Here is a 19526-nt window from a genome sequence, read left to right as displayed (position 1 = left end):
ATCTTGAGATTATAATGCTAAGCGAAATAAGTCAGACAGAAAAAGTAGAGAGCCATATGATTTTACCGATATGTGGTATATAAAACTTAAAACAACAAACGCACAAGACAAACAAATGAAGAAACAAAAACTCATAGACACAGACAATAGTTTAGTGGTTACCAGAGGGTAAGGGGTGTGGTGGGTGGGAGATGAGGGTAAGGGGGATCAAATATATGGTGATGGAAGGAGAACTGACTCTGGGTGGTGAACACACAATGTGATATATATAGATGATGTATTACAGAATTGTACACCTGAAATCTATGTAACTTTACTAACAATTGTCACCCCAATAAACTTTAATTTAAAAAAAATGACGCTATTTGATGACCTGCTATATCAAGCATAAGTGAATAATATGAGACAGTAAGGTCAAGTTTCAGAAATGACTGTGGAAATCTATAGGCAGACAAGTCCCAGGACTTAGTAGTGGGGAACAGAGCCTTGGGGTTATGTTGTACCTGTCTCTGTTTCCTCCACATGAAGGCACCCATCATCCCTTGGTAGAGGCAATCCTTCCTTCGTCTGTCTGGTTTTCAGCCATTTATATCTTTGATTTCTAAATTTGGGAGTAAAAGTGTGGCCCGCAAATACATAGGTTAATATACATAATCTTTTAAAACAAAGAAACTGTAAGGGACATAATAAAAGGGATTCTTGGAGAAGAAAATATTGAAGGTTACTTTACCAATTTATATAGACTCTTAGTTCAAAATCAAGAGAGTCCAACAAGGCAAAATGGAGGCCTATATAGATGGCAGCAAGGAGATCTGTAGTAGGTAGAGATAGTGTGTGGCCAAAGGATGGAACACACGAACAGCAAGCAGGAAAGCCTCAGAATGGTGGGGGTGGATAAACAGGAGAACAGAGTCTTCACCAAATGTAATGGAAGCTCTCCTGTCTCCTGCTTTCTCGTTGTCCCCTCATTGTGGAAAGAACGGAGAGTCTGGGCTGTAGGTTTGCAGGTTATGATAGCTGAAAAGAGCAAACTAAGTAGCAACTGCAGCAAACAGAAAAGTTCTGGCAGAGACCTTTGCTTGTACAGTTCTCCTTTGCCAAAGCATGAGTGCTCTTGGCCATTATTGGGGTCTGGAAAAGTTAAGGAAGATCACTGGGGCTTGGAGCTGTCTCCCAGCAGTGGTCCTTGGATCCTATCTTTCCTGTGTAACACAATAATATCAGCAGCACAAAATATTTTTTTTACTTTACAAGCGCAGCACAAAATTTTTCTCTTGCTAAAAAATGGTTATTATAATGTTCTAGTTTTTTAATCTTGTTAATCATGATGACTTTATACTGACTGTGGCTAATATCCCCAAATTCCTTCCACACTTAGGTGAGATGCCACATTGATGCTGGTTAGATGTAAGGCCACATTTCAGTTAGTCTTCTGGACAGTTTTTAAGTTTGGGGGTGTGAGGGGAAAGCTGACTTTTCAGAAGTTCAATTGGATTATCATAATTTTCACTTTCAAATGTGGCTCAAGAGAAGCTCATGTTAGGAGTAGAAGTGTCAGTTTTGCCATTTTCTTGTTTTTCACTGATGCTTGCTAGTATCATTATCTTCCAAAATACAGTGCTTTTGGGGGTTTTTTTTTTGGCAAGACTCTTTTAAAGACACCTGTCCATTTTTTTTCAGGGTTAGTTTAGGTAAAACTAAATAATATAATCCATGAACTCACTGCATGAGTGAACTGAAGTCCATTCTAATGCTTTGAAAGCAAATGTACCAGCGCTGGACCCAAAGTTTATGCCTGTGTGGTTTGTATCTCCCACTCTCAGGTGGTCTCCAGAACTGCAGGTGATATGACCACTTGAGGGACCCAGGGACAAGCTGAATATTAAATAGCAGTACAAAATAACTTCTTATTTTTATTTCTTACTGTATATATTTCTTATTTTACGTAAATAGAAACTCTTATACTTTCTTCACACGACCAATGGCCATGTCTTAAGTATCACTTGTTATGTGGGAATCCCGCTTGATAGACACAGGTCAAGAATGATGGTTCTGGAACAGTGGTTTGCAGTCCTCTTTCACTGTTTCCCAGATGGGGTGCTGGAGTCTGCATTTTAACAAACACTCTTGGTATTCCTAATGCAGACAATGTGTGCTTGGAATCCCAGGGACAAGCATGACTCCCTGGAGCCAATCTTCTTGGGGCCACACAGAGACCTGCCTCTGTAGGATTAAGAGCTTGGTCCCGGAAATTCTGCTGCTCGGATGCAATGAAGGAGTAAAGCCTCTTACAGTGGGATGGAGCCAGGAGTGAGGCCTGGTGGTCAGGCTGGTAGGACTGCCAATGTCTGCTCCAACGGTGAGGCTGATGGAGCGTCAGAGGCCAAAGTTCAGGGCAGCAACTCCTTCTGAGAAGGGTAGCATGTAGTAAGGACTAGATTTCTGTTGCTCCTTTGACAGCAGAGCACAGTTCCTACGAGCAAATGAGAATCAACACTTTTCAGATGGATGGGGCTTCATTCTGCCTATGGAAACTCAGGCTATTGGGACAATTCATGCCAAATGAAAACTATCCCTGGATATACCTTTAAAAATGATTTAGAACAGACATACAGTAATCATCATCCTCATGAATTTCATCATCGTCAGTATTTTCAGTACGCTTGACAATTTGCAAAGGACTTTTTCTTTAAACCTATGAGGTATATATTTACCCTTTTCTTTTAAAGATGTGAAAGCTGAGGCTCCCACCAGTCCTCGGCCATGTAGGTGATCAACAGTGAGGTCCAGATTCAAGTCCAGTCACGCGTCTTCAATCTGCGACCTTCTCCTACACCAGAGCTGCCTGAAGGACGGGGAGCCTAGTTTTCACAAAAGACAGTTTTCCTTTTTTTTTTTTTTTAAGATTTTTTTTTTATTGGGGAAGGGGAACAGGACTTTATTGGGGAACAGTGTGCACTTCCAGGACTTTTCTCCAAGTCAAGTTGTTGTCCTTTCAATCTTAGTTGTGGAGGGTTCTGTTCAGCTTCAAGTTGTTCTTTCAGTCTTAGTTGTGGAGGGCGCAAGACAGTTTTCCTTTTAAGCAAGTATTGCTCAAGGGGAAAATCTGGTAGTTTTGTCTAGTAGAAACAAAACCCAGTATGTACACAAAGTGATAATAACGGATGCTGGTAAATGAAAGATTTTCTTAGCAGTCATTCAGAAAACAATGATAAGGACATTATCAAAAGTGGCATATTTTCTCCGAGGAGCTCAAAATGCTTCTGCATTGTTTTCAAAATAGGTTTCACTGTTACCCCACTTTGGCAATGATTCTTCTTCTGTTGTCAGAGTGTGGTTCCTCTTCCTTTCATTGCTGGCTTTCCCCGATTTTATTGCTTGTGGTTTCTGCTCACACTGTTCTTAACGACAAGGCTTTGCTTGTTGACACTGGGAAGGTGACTCCCGTCTGAACCAACAATATCAGAACTGCACAGAAACCTTCACTTTAGATGCTGTTGTGCTAGCGTTTGGGGGGGGGGGGAAGCAAGAACAAAGCAAATATATAATAGTGAGAAACAAAGCGAAAGAAGAGAGGTTTCTGTTCAATGGTGAGAGTAAATTAGATAATACGTATATTTCGCTCAATTATTGAAGCACCTTGGAGCCAATCTCTTCTGGGTTCTTACAAAGCAGTACACACATCCCCCTTACGGAGAATCTGACTACATTCTAGTCAGAGATAGAGATGAAGCACGGGCAACAGGACATTAACACGTGGGAATCTAGGGGAAGAGTATTTGGGTGCTCACTATTCTTTCAGTGTTTCTGTGGGTTGAAATTTTTTTAGACAAAAAATAAATTTTAAAATAGTAGTCAAAACATAAAAAATAACAACTGGAAAAACATTTGCAGCAGATATGATACAAAAATTACTGATATTCTTAAATACAAGGAGCTCTTGACAATAAAAAAAAATGACATTGACTAAAGGACATCAACAGAGATAGAAATGCAAATAACGAGTAAATATGTAAAAAGATATTTAAAATGTTTAATCTCACCGGTAAACCAGAAAAATGTAAATTAAATGACGTATTACTACCTTTTCTTTACGAATGAGCAAAACAGATCCCTTACACCACTCTACTACTCAGTGCTCATGAGGGGGCAGCAGGATGGCCAGACTTTTATACTACTGGTAGAGGTATAAATCAGCACAAAGTTCTTAAAGGCAATTTTTCAACATATGTGAGAAGGTTTTTTTAATTTAGTAGTTGTCACCTCTAGGAATTTATCCTAGGAAATAAGGACCGATATTCAGGAATTTCTATATAAGTTTGTTCAAAGAACCCTGGCCATTACATATAAAACAAACTTAAGAAGGCTTTGAAGGGTGGAGAGAAGGAGGTGGGACCTTGGGGCACAAGGAAGAACATGGTGGTGAGGTCCCTGTATGTTCTTTTTGCCTCATATATTGCGTAAATGACCTTTATCGTTTTCCTTCTCTCTGACATTCTAACATTTCTTGCAAGACGGGTCTCTGCAACAAATTCCCTCAGTTTTTGTTTGTCTGAGGACAGGTTTATTTCTCCTTCACTTTTTTATTTTTTTAAGGTATTAGATAATTTTTTTTTTTTTTTTTTTTTTAGTTTCAGGTGCACAAGACAAAGTAATACTTAGACATTTATCTTTTATATCCCTCACATTGTGTGAACCCCCTCCCCCATCCACTAACCCTCTGACATCGCACAGAGCCATTACATTTCCACTGTCTCTATTCCTAATGCTGTACTCCGCTTCTTGTAACTACATATATATATATATATATATATATATATATATATATATATATATAAAAACTTGTAGTTGACATTCATTATTGTTCAGCTTCAGCTTCAGGTGTACAGTGCAGTGATCAGGCATCTACATCATCCTTGAGGTGGTCTCCCTAATGAGACAAGTGTCCATCGGATACCCTACAAAATCTTTACAACATTATTGATTACATTCCCCAAATTAATTTTCAGAACCCCGTGGACATCTTCTGGTTACTGACTGTTTTCTAATTCCCTCACCGTCCCCCTTATCCCCACACCCCTCCCATCTAACAACCCTCAGTTTTTCCTCTTAGTCTCCAAAACAGTTTCTGATTAGTTCATTCACTTATTCTTTTCTTTAGATTCCACATTTAAGTGAGATCATATGGTATTTGTCTTTCTCTGTCTGACTTATTTCACTTAATATAATGTTCTCTAGGTCCATCCATGTTGTTGCAAATGGTAAGATTTCTTTCTTCTTTATGGCTGAGTAATACTCCATTGTATAAATGTACCACAGTTTCTTAATCCAGTCATCTACCGATGGGCATTTTGGTTGTTTTCATGTCTTGGCTACTGTGCATAGAGCTGCAATAAACATAGGAGTGCATAAAGTTTTTTGAATTAGAATTTTGGATTTCTCCGGATAGATACCTAGGAGTGGGATTGCTGGATCATAAGGTAGTTCCCTTTTCAGATTTTTGAGATACCTCCATACTGTTTTCCATAGTGGCTGCACCAATCTGCAATCCCACCAACAGTGCACAAGGGTTCCCTTTTCTCCACATCCATGCCAACACTTGTTGTTTGTTGATTTATTGATGATAGCCATTTTGACTGGGGTGAGGTAGTATCTCATTGTGGTTTTTATTTGCATTTCTCTAATGATTAGTGAGTTTGAGCATTTTTTCATATGTCTGTTTGCCATCTGTATGTCCTTTTTAGAAAAATGTCTCTTCATGTCCTCTGCCCATTTTTCAATTGGGTTGTTTATTTCTTTGGAGTTGAGTTGAGTGAGTTTTTTATAAATTTGTGATATTAACCCCTTATCAGATATATCATTGGCAAATATCTTTTCCCATTCAGTAGGGTCCCTTTTTGTTTTATTGATGGTTTCCTTTGCTGTGAAAAAACTTTTTAGTTTGATGTAATCCCACATGTTTATTTTTTCTGTTACTTCCCTTGCGTGAGGAGATATATCAGTAAAAATCTTACTCCGGGTAATGTCTGTGAAGTTTCTTCCTATATTTTCTTCTAGGAATTTTATGGTTTCAGATCTTACATTTAAATCTTTAAGCCATTTTGAATTTATTTTTGTATATGGTGTAAGGAGGTGGTCCAGCTTCATTTTTTTGCATGTGTCTGTCCAGGTCTCCCAGCACCATTTATTGAATAGACTGTCTTTACCCCGCCATACATTCTTGCTTCCATTGTTGTAGATTAAATGGCCATACAGGCAGGGATTTATTTCTGGACTCTCTATTCTGTAAAACTGATCTACATGTCTGTTTTTATGCCAGTACCATGCTGTTGTACTGCATGTGCTGGCATAAAACAGTTGATTACTGTAGCCTTGTAGTATAATTTGATGTCAGGTATTGTTATACCTCCCACTTTGTTTTTATTTCTCAAGATTGCTGAGGCTATCCGGGGTCTTTTATGGTCCCATATAAATTTTAGGATTATATGTTCTATTTCTGTGAAAAACGTCGTTGGTAGTTTGATAGGAATTGCGTTGAATATGTATATTGCCTTAGGCAGTATGGACATTTTAACTATATTAATTCTTCCTATCCATGAACATGGTATGTGTTTCCATCTATTTGTATCTTCTTTCATTTCTTTCTTCAGTGTCTTATAATTTTCTGAGTACAGATCTTTTACTTCTTTGGTTAAATTTATTCCCAGGTATTTTATAGTCTTTGAAGCAATTGTAAATGGGATTTGTTTTTAATTTCTCCTTCTGATGTTTTATTATTGGTATATACAAATGCAACTGATTTCTGAATATTAATTTTGTATCCTGCTACTTTACTAAATTCATCTATCACCTCTAATAGTTTCTTGGTGGAGTCTTTAGGGTTCTCTATATAGTATCATGTCATCTGCATATAATGACAATTTTACTTCCTCCTTACAGATTTGGATGCCTTTTATTTTTTTATCTTGTCTGATTGCTGTGGCTAGAACTTCCAGCACTATGTTGAATAGAAGTGGAGAAAGTGGGCAACCTTGCCTTGTTCCTGATCTTAAGGGGAATGGTTTTAGCTTTTCCCCATTGAGTATGATGTTAGCTGTGGGTTTATCATATATGGCCTTTATTATGTTGAGATATGATCCCTCTATTCCCACTTTCTTAAGGGTTTTTATCATAAATGGCTGCTGGATTTTATCAAATGCTTTTTCTGCATCTATTGATATGATCATGTGATTTTTATTTTTCATTTTGTTAATGTGGTGTATCACATTAATTGATTTGCGGATGTTGAACCACGCTTGCATACCAGGGATGAATCCCACTTGATCATGGTGTATGATCTTTTTAATGTATTGCTGAATTCTGTTCGCTAATATTTTGTTGAGGATTTTTGCATCTATGTTCATTAGAGATATCGGCCTGTAGTTTTCTTTTTTTGTGGTGTCTTTGTCTGATTTTGGGATCAGGGTGATAGTGGCTTCATAAAAAGTGTTTGGGAGTCTTCCTCCTTCTGGATTTTTGGAAGAGCTTGAGGAGAATAGGTGATAATTCTTTTTGAACGTTTTGTAAAATTCACCTGTAAAGCCATCTGGTCCAGGGCTTTTGTTTGTTGGGAGATTGTTGATTACTGATTCAATTTCCCTGGTGGTAATCAGTCTATTCAGGTTTTCTGTTTCCTCTTGAGTTAGCCTTGGAAGGTTGTACGCCTCTAGAATATTGTCCATTTCTTCCAGATTGTCAAATTTGTTGGCGTACAGTTGCTCATAGTAATTTCTTAAAATTCTTTGTATTTCTGCAGTGTCTGTTGTCACTTCTCTTTCATTTCGGATTTTATTAATTTGGGTCCCCTCTCTCTTTTTTTTAATGAGTCTGGCTAAAGGTTTCTCAATTTTGTTTATCTTCTCTAAGAACCAACTCTTGGATTCATTGATCTTTTGTATTGTTTTTCTGGTTTCTATTTCATTTATTTCTGCTCTGATCTTTATTATCTCCTTCCTTGTACTCCCTTTGGGCTTATTTTGCTGTTCTTTTGCCAGATCCCTTAAGTGTGAAGATAAACTGTTGATTAGTCATTTTTCTTGTTTCTGTAGGTAGGCCTGCAATGCTATGAATTTCCCTCTTAGGACTGCTTTCGCGGCATCCCATAAATTTTGGGTCATAGTGTTTTCATTTTCATTTGTCTTGAGATATCTTTTGATTTCTTCCTTGATCTCCTGGTTGACCCATTCATTATTTAGTAACATGTTATTCAGCCTCCATGAATTGGTGTGTCTTCCAGTTTTTGTCCTGTACTTCATTTCTAATTTCATAGCACTGTGGTCAGAGAAGACAACTGGTATGATTTCAATTTTCTTAAATTTATCAAGACTTGTTTTGTGGCTTAACATATGGTTTATCTTGGAAAATGTTCCATGTGCGCTTGAGAAGAACGTATATTCTGTAGCATTGGGGTGAAATGCTCTGAAAATATCAATTAAATCCAAGTGGTCCAATGTGTCATTTAAGGCTGTTGTTTCCATATTGATTTTCTGTCTGGAAGACCTGTCCCTTGTTGTCAGAGGTGTGTTGAAGTCCCCTACTATGATAGTGTTACTGTTGATCTCTGTCTTTATGTCAGTCAATATCTGTTTTATATATTTAGGTGCTCCTATGTTGGGTGCATAGATGTTTACTAGGGTTATGTCCTCTTGTCGGATCGATCCCTTTATTATTATATAGTGCCCATCTTTGTCTTTTAATATGTTCTTCATTTTAAAGTCTATTTTGTCAGATATAAGTATTGCAACTCCAGCTTTTTTCTCATTTCCATTTGCATGAAATATCTTACTCCAACCCTTCACTTTCAGCCTGTGTGTGTCTTTTGATCTGAGGTGAGTCTCTTGTATACAGCATATACAAGGGTCTTGCTTTCTTATCCACTCAGCCACCCTATGTCTCTTGATTGGAGCATTTAATCCATTTACATTTAAAGTGATTATTGATAGGTACATAGTTATTGCCATTTTAAAATTTGTAGTTAGATTGTTTTCATCTTTCTTCTATTTACAGAAGTCCTTTTAGTATTTCTTGCAATGCTGGCTTGGTGGTAATGAATTCCTTTAGCTTATTCTTTTCTGGGAAGCTCTTTATCTCTCCATCAATTTTAAATGATAGCCTTGCTGGATAAAGCAATCTAGGTTGTAGGGCTTTGTTTTCCATCACTTTGAGTATCTCCTGCCACTCCCTCCTGGCCTTCAATGTTTCTGTAGAAAAGTCATTTGATAGTCTTATGGGAGTTCCCTTGTATGTAACCCTCTGTCTTTCTCTTGCTGCTTTTAGGATTCTCTCTTCATCTTTAACCTTTGCCATTTTAACTATAATGTGTCTTGGTTTGGGCCTGTTTGGGTTTATCCTGGTTCGAACTCTCTGCACTTCCTGGGATTGTATGTTGGTTTCCTTCATCAGGTTAGGGAAGTTTTCGGACATTATTACTTCAAATATGTTCTCAATCCCTTGCTTCCTCTCTTCACCTTCTGGTATTCCTATGATGCACATGTTGATGTTATCCCAGAGGTCTCTTAAACCATCTTCATTGTTTTTTATTCTTTTTTCTTTCTGTTGTTCTGTTTGGGTGATCTCTGCTAACTTGTCTTCTAAGTCGCTGATTCGATCCTCTGCTTCATCTAACCTGCTGTTAATTCCTTCAAGTGAGTTCTTTATTTCAGTAATTGTGTTCTTTATTTCTAACTGGTTGTTCATTATGATTTCTATATCCTTCTTTATGTCGTCTCTAAGCTCCTTAAACATTCTTATCATCAGTGTTCTGAACTCTGTCTCTGATATGTTGGTTACCTCTGTTTCATTTGGTTCCATTTCTGGAGATTTCCTCTGTTCTTTTATTTGTAACATGTTTCTTTGTTTCCCCATTCTGGCTGACTCTCTGTGTTTGCTTCAATGTATTAGGTAGATCCCCTAGAGTTCTTAGTTCTTGCTGGGTTATCTTATGTAGTATGTGTCCTTTATATTTCACTTGCACTACTTCGTTCTTCTCCTCTGCGTGTGCTCCAAAATGTGACTCTTGTGTTGTGTATATTGTCCTGTTAAAGAAGATCTTTAATTGCTTTTCACTTGTGAGTAGGTGGGGTTAACTCCTAGGCTGACTAGTTGTGAGACTTGGCTCTGCCCACCGCAGGGTGTTCTGTTGCATCAGGGTTGACCACTTAAATGTGGTTTGGCCTCTACGGGCTCTTGTGCCTGTAGAGAATTCCCTCTGGGTGTGTCACTTGTAGGTCAAACCTGGTAGTACTCTGGTTTGGTCTGGAGTTGGCCTCTGGATGTGTTGAATCTTGTGCCTCTTAAGGTGGGCCCTGGTAGGGCAATTTCAGAACAAAGCAAATCATCAAGTACAACAACAACAACAACAACAAAGAAAAAATAAAATACATTCACATGTAAAAACAACCGACAGCCCACACTCAACACAGGCAAAGATATCAAAGATATAAAGACAAAACAAAACAAAAAACAAACAAACAAAAAACAAGCAGTGCCAGTCTTGGCTTAAGCCCACCAAGTAATCTCCAGGTTGTCCTCTGCTGTACCAAAGAGTCCTTTGTGTGTTGTGCAGGCAGAGCCGGTCACCTGGTACCCAGAGTGACACTGGGACTGCAGATTTAGATGCGTGGGGCTGAGGGGTCTGGGTGATAGTTTCTACAAAGTCAGTGCAGTTTCTGCCCTTGCCTGCACATATGCGCACTGAGAGTAGCACCACCAACCCTGTGTCCAGTTCTCCTGAGTCTTAGGGGAGACTCAGGGGAGTCTTAGGGAAGTCTTAGGGGAGTCTTAGGGAAGTCTTAGGGGAGACTTCTTCCGTGTGTGTGTGTGTGTGTGTGTGTGTGTGTGTGTGTGTGGCGGGCGGGAGATTTCTGAGCTGCTGAAAGCCCAGAGCTGCGTCTGCCCCCTACTGCTGATCTCGGGGTGTGCCTCCACAGTTGTAATTGCCCTGCCCTAGGCAGGCCAGAAAGGTTAGAGGCTGGGGATGGAAGGGTCTTCGCTCTCCCAGTCCAGCCATGTCACACTCCTCCCGCAGGCCAGAAAAGGTGGTGGCTGGGGTGGAGGAGTCTCTTCTCTCCTAGCCCAGCAAAAATCACACTCTTCCCAGCCTCTTCCCTGGGTCAGAGCTGCACGCCTGTCTTCCCAGAGCCTGAGCACTAAGGCTCCTCTGTAATCTGACACTACTCCTCAGTTCAGGGGCCAGTTTAAATCTCTGGAAAGGGGGGGTAGGATTGGAAGAGCGGGGGAAGTGGCCCAGGTATGGAGTTTGTGTCCTTTGTCCGACCTAGGGCCCAACTGGCTGCCCCCTCAGCGGGAGAGATCAGCTGTGGGACTCAGGGAAAGAGCCCACTTCCTGGCTTTTGTGTTCTCTGTTTTGTCCTGGGATCCCCTACGTCTCTGCAGCTGCAGATGCCGTCGGTGTTTCCACCGTTGCAGATGCAGGCCACGTTTCCATAGCCGCAGATGCGGGCTGCGTCCCCACAGCCAGCTGCAGATGCCGGCCGAGTCTCCACTGCGCTCCCTTCCCCCTTCCCCGGCTCGCCCAATTTGCCCACCTTCAAGTAATCCTTGCACAAGTCTCTTAGCTGTTCTGTGTGATGAGCAGAGAGTCCCTTGATGGGTTATATATGTCCCGTTTGTGATAAGATCCGGAGGAGAACTCAAAAAGTGCGCCCTGCTACAGCCATTCCTATGACGTCACCCCCTCCCCTTCACTTTTGAAAGATGATTTTGCTGGATACAGAATTCCAGGTTAGTGGGTTTTTTCTTTCCACTCTTCAAATATTTCATCTAGTCTCTTCTTGTTTGCATGGTTTATGAAGAAAAGCTTAATATAATTCTTATCCTTGTTCTTCCATAGGTAAGGTTTTTTTTTGCTTTCTGTGTTCTTTCAAGATTTTCCCTTTGTCTTTGGTTCCATAGTTTGAATATGATATGTCTAGGTGTAGGTTTTTAGACATTTATCCCACTTTGTATTTTCTGAACTTACTAGACCTGTAGTTTAGTGTCTGTCATTAATTTTGGAAAATTCTCAGCCATTATTTCTCAAATATTTCTTCTAGTCCTTTCTTTTTTTCTGATATTCTCATTACGAGTATGTTATACCTTTTATAATTGTCCCACAGTTCCTGGACATTCTGTTCTGCTTTGTTTATTCTTTTCTTGTCTTTACATTTCAGTTTTGGAGTTTATATTAACATTTCTTCAAGCTCACTGATTCTTTCTTTGGCCATGTCCAATCTATTGATAAACCCATCAAAGGCATTCTTTATTTATTATAGTACTTTTTAATTTCTAGCATTTTCTTTTGTTTCTTTCTTAGAGTTTCCATCTCTCTGTTTCTATTACCCATCTGTTCTTGCATGTTGTCCACATTTTCCATTTGAGCCCTTAGCATATTAATCATAGTTATTTTAAATTCCTGGTCTGATAATTCCCAAATCTCTGTTATATCCATATCTGATTCTAATGCTTACTTTGTCTCTTCAGACTATTTTGTTTCTAGACTTTTAGCATGCCTTGTCATTTTTTTTATTGATGTGTTAAGTAATATCTGGCTCAGAGTTGTGCTGTTTACTATTTGCTGTACCTGTAAGTGTCTGAGGCCTCAATTTCCTCCATTGTCTGTTTTGTCTCCCCTGTTGTCTTTGGGTTTCCCTAGAAATTCCTTCCAAAATAGTCTGAGTCTTGCAGTTCTTTCATGTGTAGTCCTCTGTTTTGCAGAGGCTCTAAAGATGTAATCTGTTGGAGAGAAGCATTTGATAATCCTATGATTAGGTCTCAGTTTTTTGGTGGGTCTGTGTCGCTGGACTGTTACCTTCACATGTTTTCCTCAGCATTTTCCCCCTTAGGTTAGACAGGAAGACTAGAGGAGGCTGGGGTTAGCTAACTGACCTTCTTCAGGTCACACAAGGCTTTAGTAAAATAGTTTTCCTTGAGAGCTTGCCTTCATTACAGAGAACAAAGAATAAAACTCTCTGGGGGTATTTTGAAATGGTTTCTTGTCCCTCCTCCATGCTTGTAGAAGAAGGGGATTTTTCTCTGACCTTTGTTGTGAGAACATGGTGGGGCTCCTGGAGGTAAAACTCATGAAAATACGGGGCCCCTCTAAGACTTGGCCTCTCAGAGTTTTTAACCTTCAAACTCAGCCACGCTGAGCCTCCAGTGATTCATGGATAGAGTTTAAGAGCTGTTGACGGTATTGGCTCCAGCAGCAGGCTTCTGCTCTAAGCCTTTATTCGCCTCTCTCTCCAGTTTTCAGGGCAGCAGTTCTCCCTGTGATCTAAATTCTCTGATGGATCCAAGAAGAGTTGTTTTTTGATATCTTCATATTTTTCCTTTGCTGTAAGGTTGGGAGTGATTACCTCCAAGCTCCTCACATATTGGGGTGGAACAAGAAGTGCACAAATTGTTTTCTAATAATAATTTACCAAAGTGGGCATCACCACAGAATCAAGAGATTGAGTCATTGGTGGTTGAGTTTTATTGATCTTAATTATATTGACCATTTTAAAGAACTGGAATCTGCTTTCAAATGAAAAGTTTTAAGATATGCATATACTCATTTTTACAACTTTATTTTGTTTTACGTTGCTCTCCCGTGGAACTGATTAATAAGGAAGACCTTTAACCAACTTTGATCCTTAAATCTTTGCAATCATATAAAATAGTAGAGGTTTAAAGGATGTAAGTATAAACTGCCTAGTGACCAGTATTTTAAATATATTTAACATTGGCTACCCTGTGATTTGGTTTTATTAAACAAAAATACAGCCTGTTATATATATTTTTTACCAACAAATGTTTTATAGTGTAGTAATTCTGTCAATTGCGAGTCATATACACATAAACTCAGCCAGAGATAGAGCTTTCTATTAATACTTTAATGATCATTATTAGACTCAGAAGTTTTTATGCTTAATGAACAAGTGCAGTGTTTTTTTTCTTACAAATACAGTTTTATAGTGGTGAAAATGCTAAAGATTGGTCTAATTTATTGTAATTACCAATAGAATATTTCCTGTAAAATCTAATTTAATTAAGACACATTGTTTTTAAATTGCAAGTTGTGAAGCTTTTAAGATAGCAAATTTGATTTTAAATTCTTTTTTTCCCCCTTAGGTTGCTTCCAGCTGTACTTGATCAGAAATCATTTATTTTCCCTCTGGAATCTGAGTGTAAACTTTGGCAACCCCAGCACAGTACATTTCCACATGCCTTTCCAAGAATAAAGGTAGAAATAGAGAAATCCATAGAGATAGATTGTGGATTAGTGTGGATTAGTGGCTGGGAGGAGGGGAGAATGCCGAGTGGCCTCTAATGCGTATCAAATGTTTTGGGGGGATGATGAAAATGTTTTGGAATTAGATCGTAGTGATGGCTACACAACTCTGTGAATCTACTGAACACCATTGAATTGTACACTTTTAAAGGGTGAGTTTAAGGTGTATGAATTATATCTCAATAAAGCTGTTAGAGAAAAATTTTAAGAGTAAAAGAAGGAAATTTGCTTTATATCTAAATGAGAAAACATGTCATTGTTTTTTTCATGGCATGGTCAATTTCTATGACAAAAGAGCTTTGTTCAGAAAGCAAAGGAAATCAAAACAGAATGCCTTCACATTTTTAAACAGAGCCCTAGAAGGAAAGTTTCCAGGTGGCAAGGACTAGAGCTCAAGAGGTTTCTGCCTTTGCCTCCTGGGGGCGTTCTTTCAGTTTGATTCCTGTTCCCTTCCTGATTCCCCCAACGTAGTAATAGCTCACCTCTTTTGGGTACCAGGTACTGTTGTCAGTGCTCTGGTAATATTAACTGTGTAACCTTCAGAATGATCCTAGGAGGCGTTATTATTATCTTCATTTTATTAATGAAGAAACCAAGGTACAGAATGTTAAAGAAGTTGGCCAAGACAACACAGCTGGTAAATGTCAGAGCCAGGATTATGGACCCAGACATATGGGGGGATCCAGAGCTGTCCTCTTAACCACCATGGTGCCCTTTTAAAAATAATAGCTTCATTGAGATATAATGTATATACCATAACATTCACCCTTTTAAAAGGTGTTCAATTCAGTGGTTTTCAGTATATTCAGAGTTGTGCCGCGAACACGTGGTACCCTTTTCATAACTGTTTGTGTTAGCCTGTATTTTTCCTTCATTACACTTGCCACAATTTGTAATTAGATATTGAGTTGTATGATTTAAAAAAAATGTCTGTCTTCCTACTGGATTATAAGCTTAATGAGGGCAGGATCCATGTCAGTTTGTTCATTGCTATTTAATGGCAGGGGACTCGCAACAAATGTTTGTTGAATGAATAAGTGAAACCACCACAGTGACTTCTCATCCCCATGTGAAATATCATAAGTCCAGGCTCCTCTGCACTCCCAAAGCAGCCTGCTCTGACTTTTGTCATTGTACTTGTCACATTGGGTTCGTTCAGCCATTTTCTTACTGTGTGCCAAGGACTATTAAAGGCATGCTGGGGCGAAGAATTCAGACCTGATCCCTGCTTTTGTAGAGCTTACATTCCATTAGGTTGGTGCAACAGTAATTGCAGTTTTTGCCTTTTTTAACCTTTTAAACCGCAGTTACTTTTGTACCAGCCTAATAGTTGTGGGGAGACAGATTATCAATAAGAAAATACCAGGTAATAATAAAGGCTTTAATGAAGATAAAAGAGAACGCTGTGCTGAAGGGAGCTTAAACTTCTCACCTTCCTTACTATTAAGTATTTGCTTCAGTTAAATTTTTATTATTTTGCCAAAAAATCTCAGGAGCACCCCAGTTGCCCTCAAGTGCAATATTGGAGGTCTCTGGTTTATAAGGACAATGAAATAAAATATCAGAAATTATGTCTGGTGTAGAATGTGTAGTTGCTATTATTATTCCAGAACAAAATAAAACTATGGCCAGAAGTTTATTTTTCCCAAAGAGTTCTGAATCCTCGCAAATGATTATAAAGATGAGGAATCTTATGTGCTGAGTATAACCTCTAGCTTCTTTTAAATGCTGTGAGCATGGGTGAGCTTCATTTAGAAAGGAGCAAGGACTGTTTCACATCCTGATTTTATCTCCAGGGCCTGGATCCCTATTGTTGTTTTATTTCTAATATCATTGACATCTACTTAAAAATGCATAACCGCTGACACAAAAGAGCCCTAATTTTGCATTGTAAAGTCAATGACAAACAGTGCTGTTTTGCCAGCTGTTCTGGCAAGCTTACCACACCAACTTAAAAGCTTGTATTATTAAGTAGTTGTGAAATCCAACTGGGATATTACCATCTTTAATTGCCCACGGCCACACTTTTAAACTAGGTAAACCCCAGTTGCTTCTGTAAGCTCTCCTTATCCAAAGTCGATAGCTGTTTTTGGAATTCTATTTTACACCAAAAAACTTAAAAGACAAACCATTGGGAATTGCTCAATTGAAATTAAGAATCATAATTAAGAATTGTTTATTAATTTTCTTTTACATTTGAAAAAGCCATATTCTGATGGCTTTTCTTAATAGTACATCTTAGCTCCCAATCAACACCAGCCCTACCTCTCTTTGGGGCACCTTGGGCTCATGTACTCATAACAGTCAAGGAAAGGGTTTGAAATAAAAACAACCAAAGATGGGGCAACCGGATGGCTCAGTTGGTTAGAGCACGGGCTCTCAACAACAAGGTTGCCGGTTCAATTCCCACATGGGATTGTGGGCAGTGCCCCCTGCAATTAAAGATTGAAAACCGCCACTGGACTTGGAGCTGAGCAGCGTTCTTCACAACTAGATTGAAGGACGACTTGGAGCTGATGGGCCCTGGAGAAACACACTGTTCCCCAATATTCCCCAATTAAAAAAAAAATTACTTTAAAAAAAAAACAACCAAAGATAAGGAAGAGGGAGGAAGAGAAGGAGAAAGCTTATATATGGGCCAAGACAAGAGTGTATTTGATTTCCTTGTTGTATGCCTTGTATATGGCAAGTTAGGTCTGAAGGCAATTTCAACTAGAAATTTCTAAACTATTTACATCAAAGGACCAACTTAGAAGCATGATATAGTTGATATGTTTGTGGGACAGGGAAAATAAAGCCATTTCAGTGCTTGAGAGTTATTCCCGATACTAATTCCATAAAAATGGATGCTTTAGCAATCAAACAAACAAATCTTGTGATTTAATATGATGCAACCGTGTGTCTTAGATCGGAAGAATCTTAATATTGTGAATTGAGATCTAATTGAGAAAATGTTTTCCAAAATTTGACCAAAACTAAAGTTTTGAGGATTTTTGACAGTATGAGGAATAATATGATGAAAGATGGAAAACGTCAGGGCAAGTAAGTCTTGCTTCACAGATTTTCACTGTGACTTATACCTCTCTTAACATTTTTTGCGGGAAACAAGTAAACTCGTCATATCGCCTCTAGTTGGAACCGGCAAAAATTTTGCAAAGTAAATAAATAGAGACCTCTTTTTAAACTAAAACACTGAAAGTTTCATAGAAAAATATCACATAGATCGAAAGATATGAATATTTTACGGAAAGTCTAATTTTGGCGAGAAAATGTCAAAAAAGCCCCGCGTTACGACGTGATTTGGCGGGAAAATGCCTGCTTATTAACATCAGCATGGAAAATTTTGCTCATAAGATGGCAGTTGGATTTTACAGAACAGAGTAGAGAGAAGAGAAGGCCAGCAATAAGCCAATCACTGTGAGCTCTGTCTTCTCATTAGAATGTAAGCTCCATGAGAGCAGTGACTTTTAAAATATATATTTCTCTTTCTCCATAGCTTTTTAAAAACCTTTTTTATTATTAAAATATTCAAATAAACCAAGAATAGTATATGAGTAACCATTTCTCCTTCAACCTAGATTTAACAATTGTTAACCTATTTTTCACTGAAGTGTTTTAAAATGGAGACCTAATGACTATCAAACCCCTTAATGCTTTAACATGCATCTTTAAAAATAAACATATTCCTGTTTACCCACAATACCATTATCACACCTAAAAAAGTTAACAGTAATTCTTGAATATAATACCCAGCTGATACTCAGATTTTCCTAATTATCCCCCAAATGGCTTCCACTGCTCTTTTATCCAGACCTGGATAGACCAAGAGTTATCCATTGCATTTGATTATTTTATTTCTTAACATCTCTGTTAATCTAAAGCAGAGACACTCTGCTTTGTTTGTTGCTGTAAGCAGTACTTAGATAGCACCCAGCCTAGAGTATTAGAAGTGTGGGTTCCCATCCTGGCCCTACCACTTACTACCTGTACTGTGGCAAGTCACTTAACCTCTGTGCCTCAGTTTCTCATCGGCAAGCTACGCATAATGATAGTACCTACCTACCTCATAGGGCTGTTGTAAGGATAAATGAGTTAACACATGTACTTGCTTATAACAGTGCCCCATATGTGGTGAGTGGTATTTAAGTGTTAATTCTTCTTATGATTTGTTGAAGAATACTGGTCAACCACTACTATGCACCTAATACAAGTATGCCAGGCACTATTTTAGGCATCAGCCAAACTCCTCTGCTCTCATGCAGCTTACATTCTAGTTGGTGTGGGGGTAGGCATTAGGAAAACAAAAAACAATTTGAAAAGTAAATATCTATAGTATATTAGTTGGTGAAAGAAAAGCTGCAGGAGAAAGGGGTGTTGGGATGGTCTCACCTATAAGGTGACACTTGAACAGAAATCTGGTGGGTGTGACAGAGCAAGTCACTTGGCTATTTGGAAGAAGAGCATCCAGGCAGAGGAAGAAATGTGCAAAGACCCTGAATTAGGAGTGTGAAGGGCAAGTAAGTTGGAGAGGGGTGGGCGAGGAGGAGAGAGGAGGAAAAGTAGGAGGGGCCAGATCATAGAGACCATGGTGAAGACTGCGGCTGTTACTCTGAGTGAGATGGGAATCCAGGAGGATTTTCACCAGAGAACCATTATAATCTGATTTGCAATTTGAAAGGGTCACTTTGGCTGCTGTGGTGAAAATATGTCAGAGGACAATCACAGAAGCAGGGAGACCATTTAGGAGCCTGTGTTAGCCATGATGAAATCATGTCTCATCCTCACAACATTTTGAGGGAAGGAATTATTGTTATTCCCATATTACAGACGAGGAAACTGAGGATGAGAAATGATATTAATTTAAAATTAAATAATGAGAGAATTGGGATTCGAACTCAGGTCTATTTGACCTCAAAGTCCTGGCTTTTCCTCACAACTATTAAAAATACAAAAATTCTAGCTCCCTTCCTGTGTTTGCCACAAAGAAATTTACAACAAAACAAAACAAAAAAAGAACCCCAGCAGAACAGATTCATGGTTTTGTCCACAAATGGCTCTAACTATCCCCAGAATTATCCTCAAATTTTTCCCTTTAAACTGTCCCAACGAAATTTCTCAGTGCAATGCTCCTGATAAAAGCGACCTTTTTCTTTCTGATTTGTTGCAGTAATACTAATGTGGCAATTATGAAGCCACATTAGAATTATGGATAATA

At 38.7% G+C, this 19526-nt stretch overlaps 1 protein-coding gene and 1 long non-coding RNA gene across 5 annotated transcripts in view; one reads left to right on the top strand and one right to left on the bottom strand.

Annotated features, from left to right (window-relative positions):
* IQCH (IQ motif containing H) overlaps window positions 1–19526 on the top strand; it is a 184537-nt gene that overhangs the window by 14103 nt on the left and 150908 nt on the right. For all 4 annotated transcript variants that reach the window (XR_012494698.1, XM_074327525.1, XM_074327523.1 and 1 more), the window contains exon 4: window positions 14152–14263. Coding sequence is in view for 3 of the 4 variants with exons in the window: in XM_074327525.1 (XP_074183626.1) it covers window positions 14152–14263 (112 nt within the window). In the remaining variant the exon portion in view is untranslated. The remainder of the gene's footprint in view (window positions 1–14151; window positions 14264–19526) is intronic.
* Window positions 1–19526, bottom strand: part of LOC141570566 (uncharacterized) — a 75531-nt gene that overhangs the window by 5364 nt on the left and 50641 nt on the right. The gene's annotated exons all lie outside the window — the stretch shown is intronic.

The sequence above is a fragment of the Rhinolophus sinicus genome, linkage group LG03 (assembly GCF_036562045.2).
Source record: "Rhinolophus sinicus isolate RSC01 linkage group LG03, ASM3656204v1, whole genome shotgun sequence".
Lineage (NCBI taxonomy): Eukaryota > Metazoa > Chordata > Mammalia > Chiroptera > Rhinolophidae > Rhinolophus > Rhinolophus sinicus.
The sequence above is the reverse complement of the archived record's forward strand: the minus strand, read 5'-3'. Positions and strand labels throughout refer to the sequence as shown.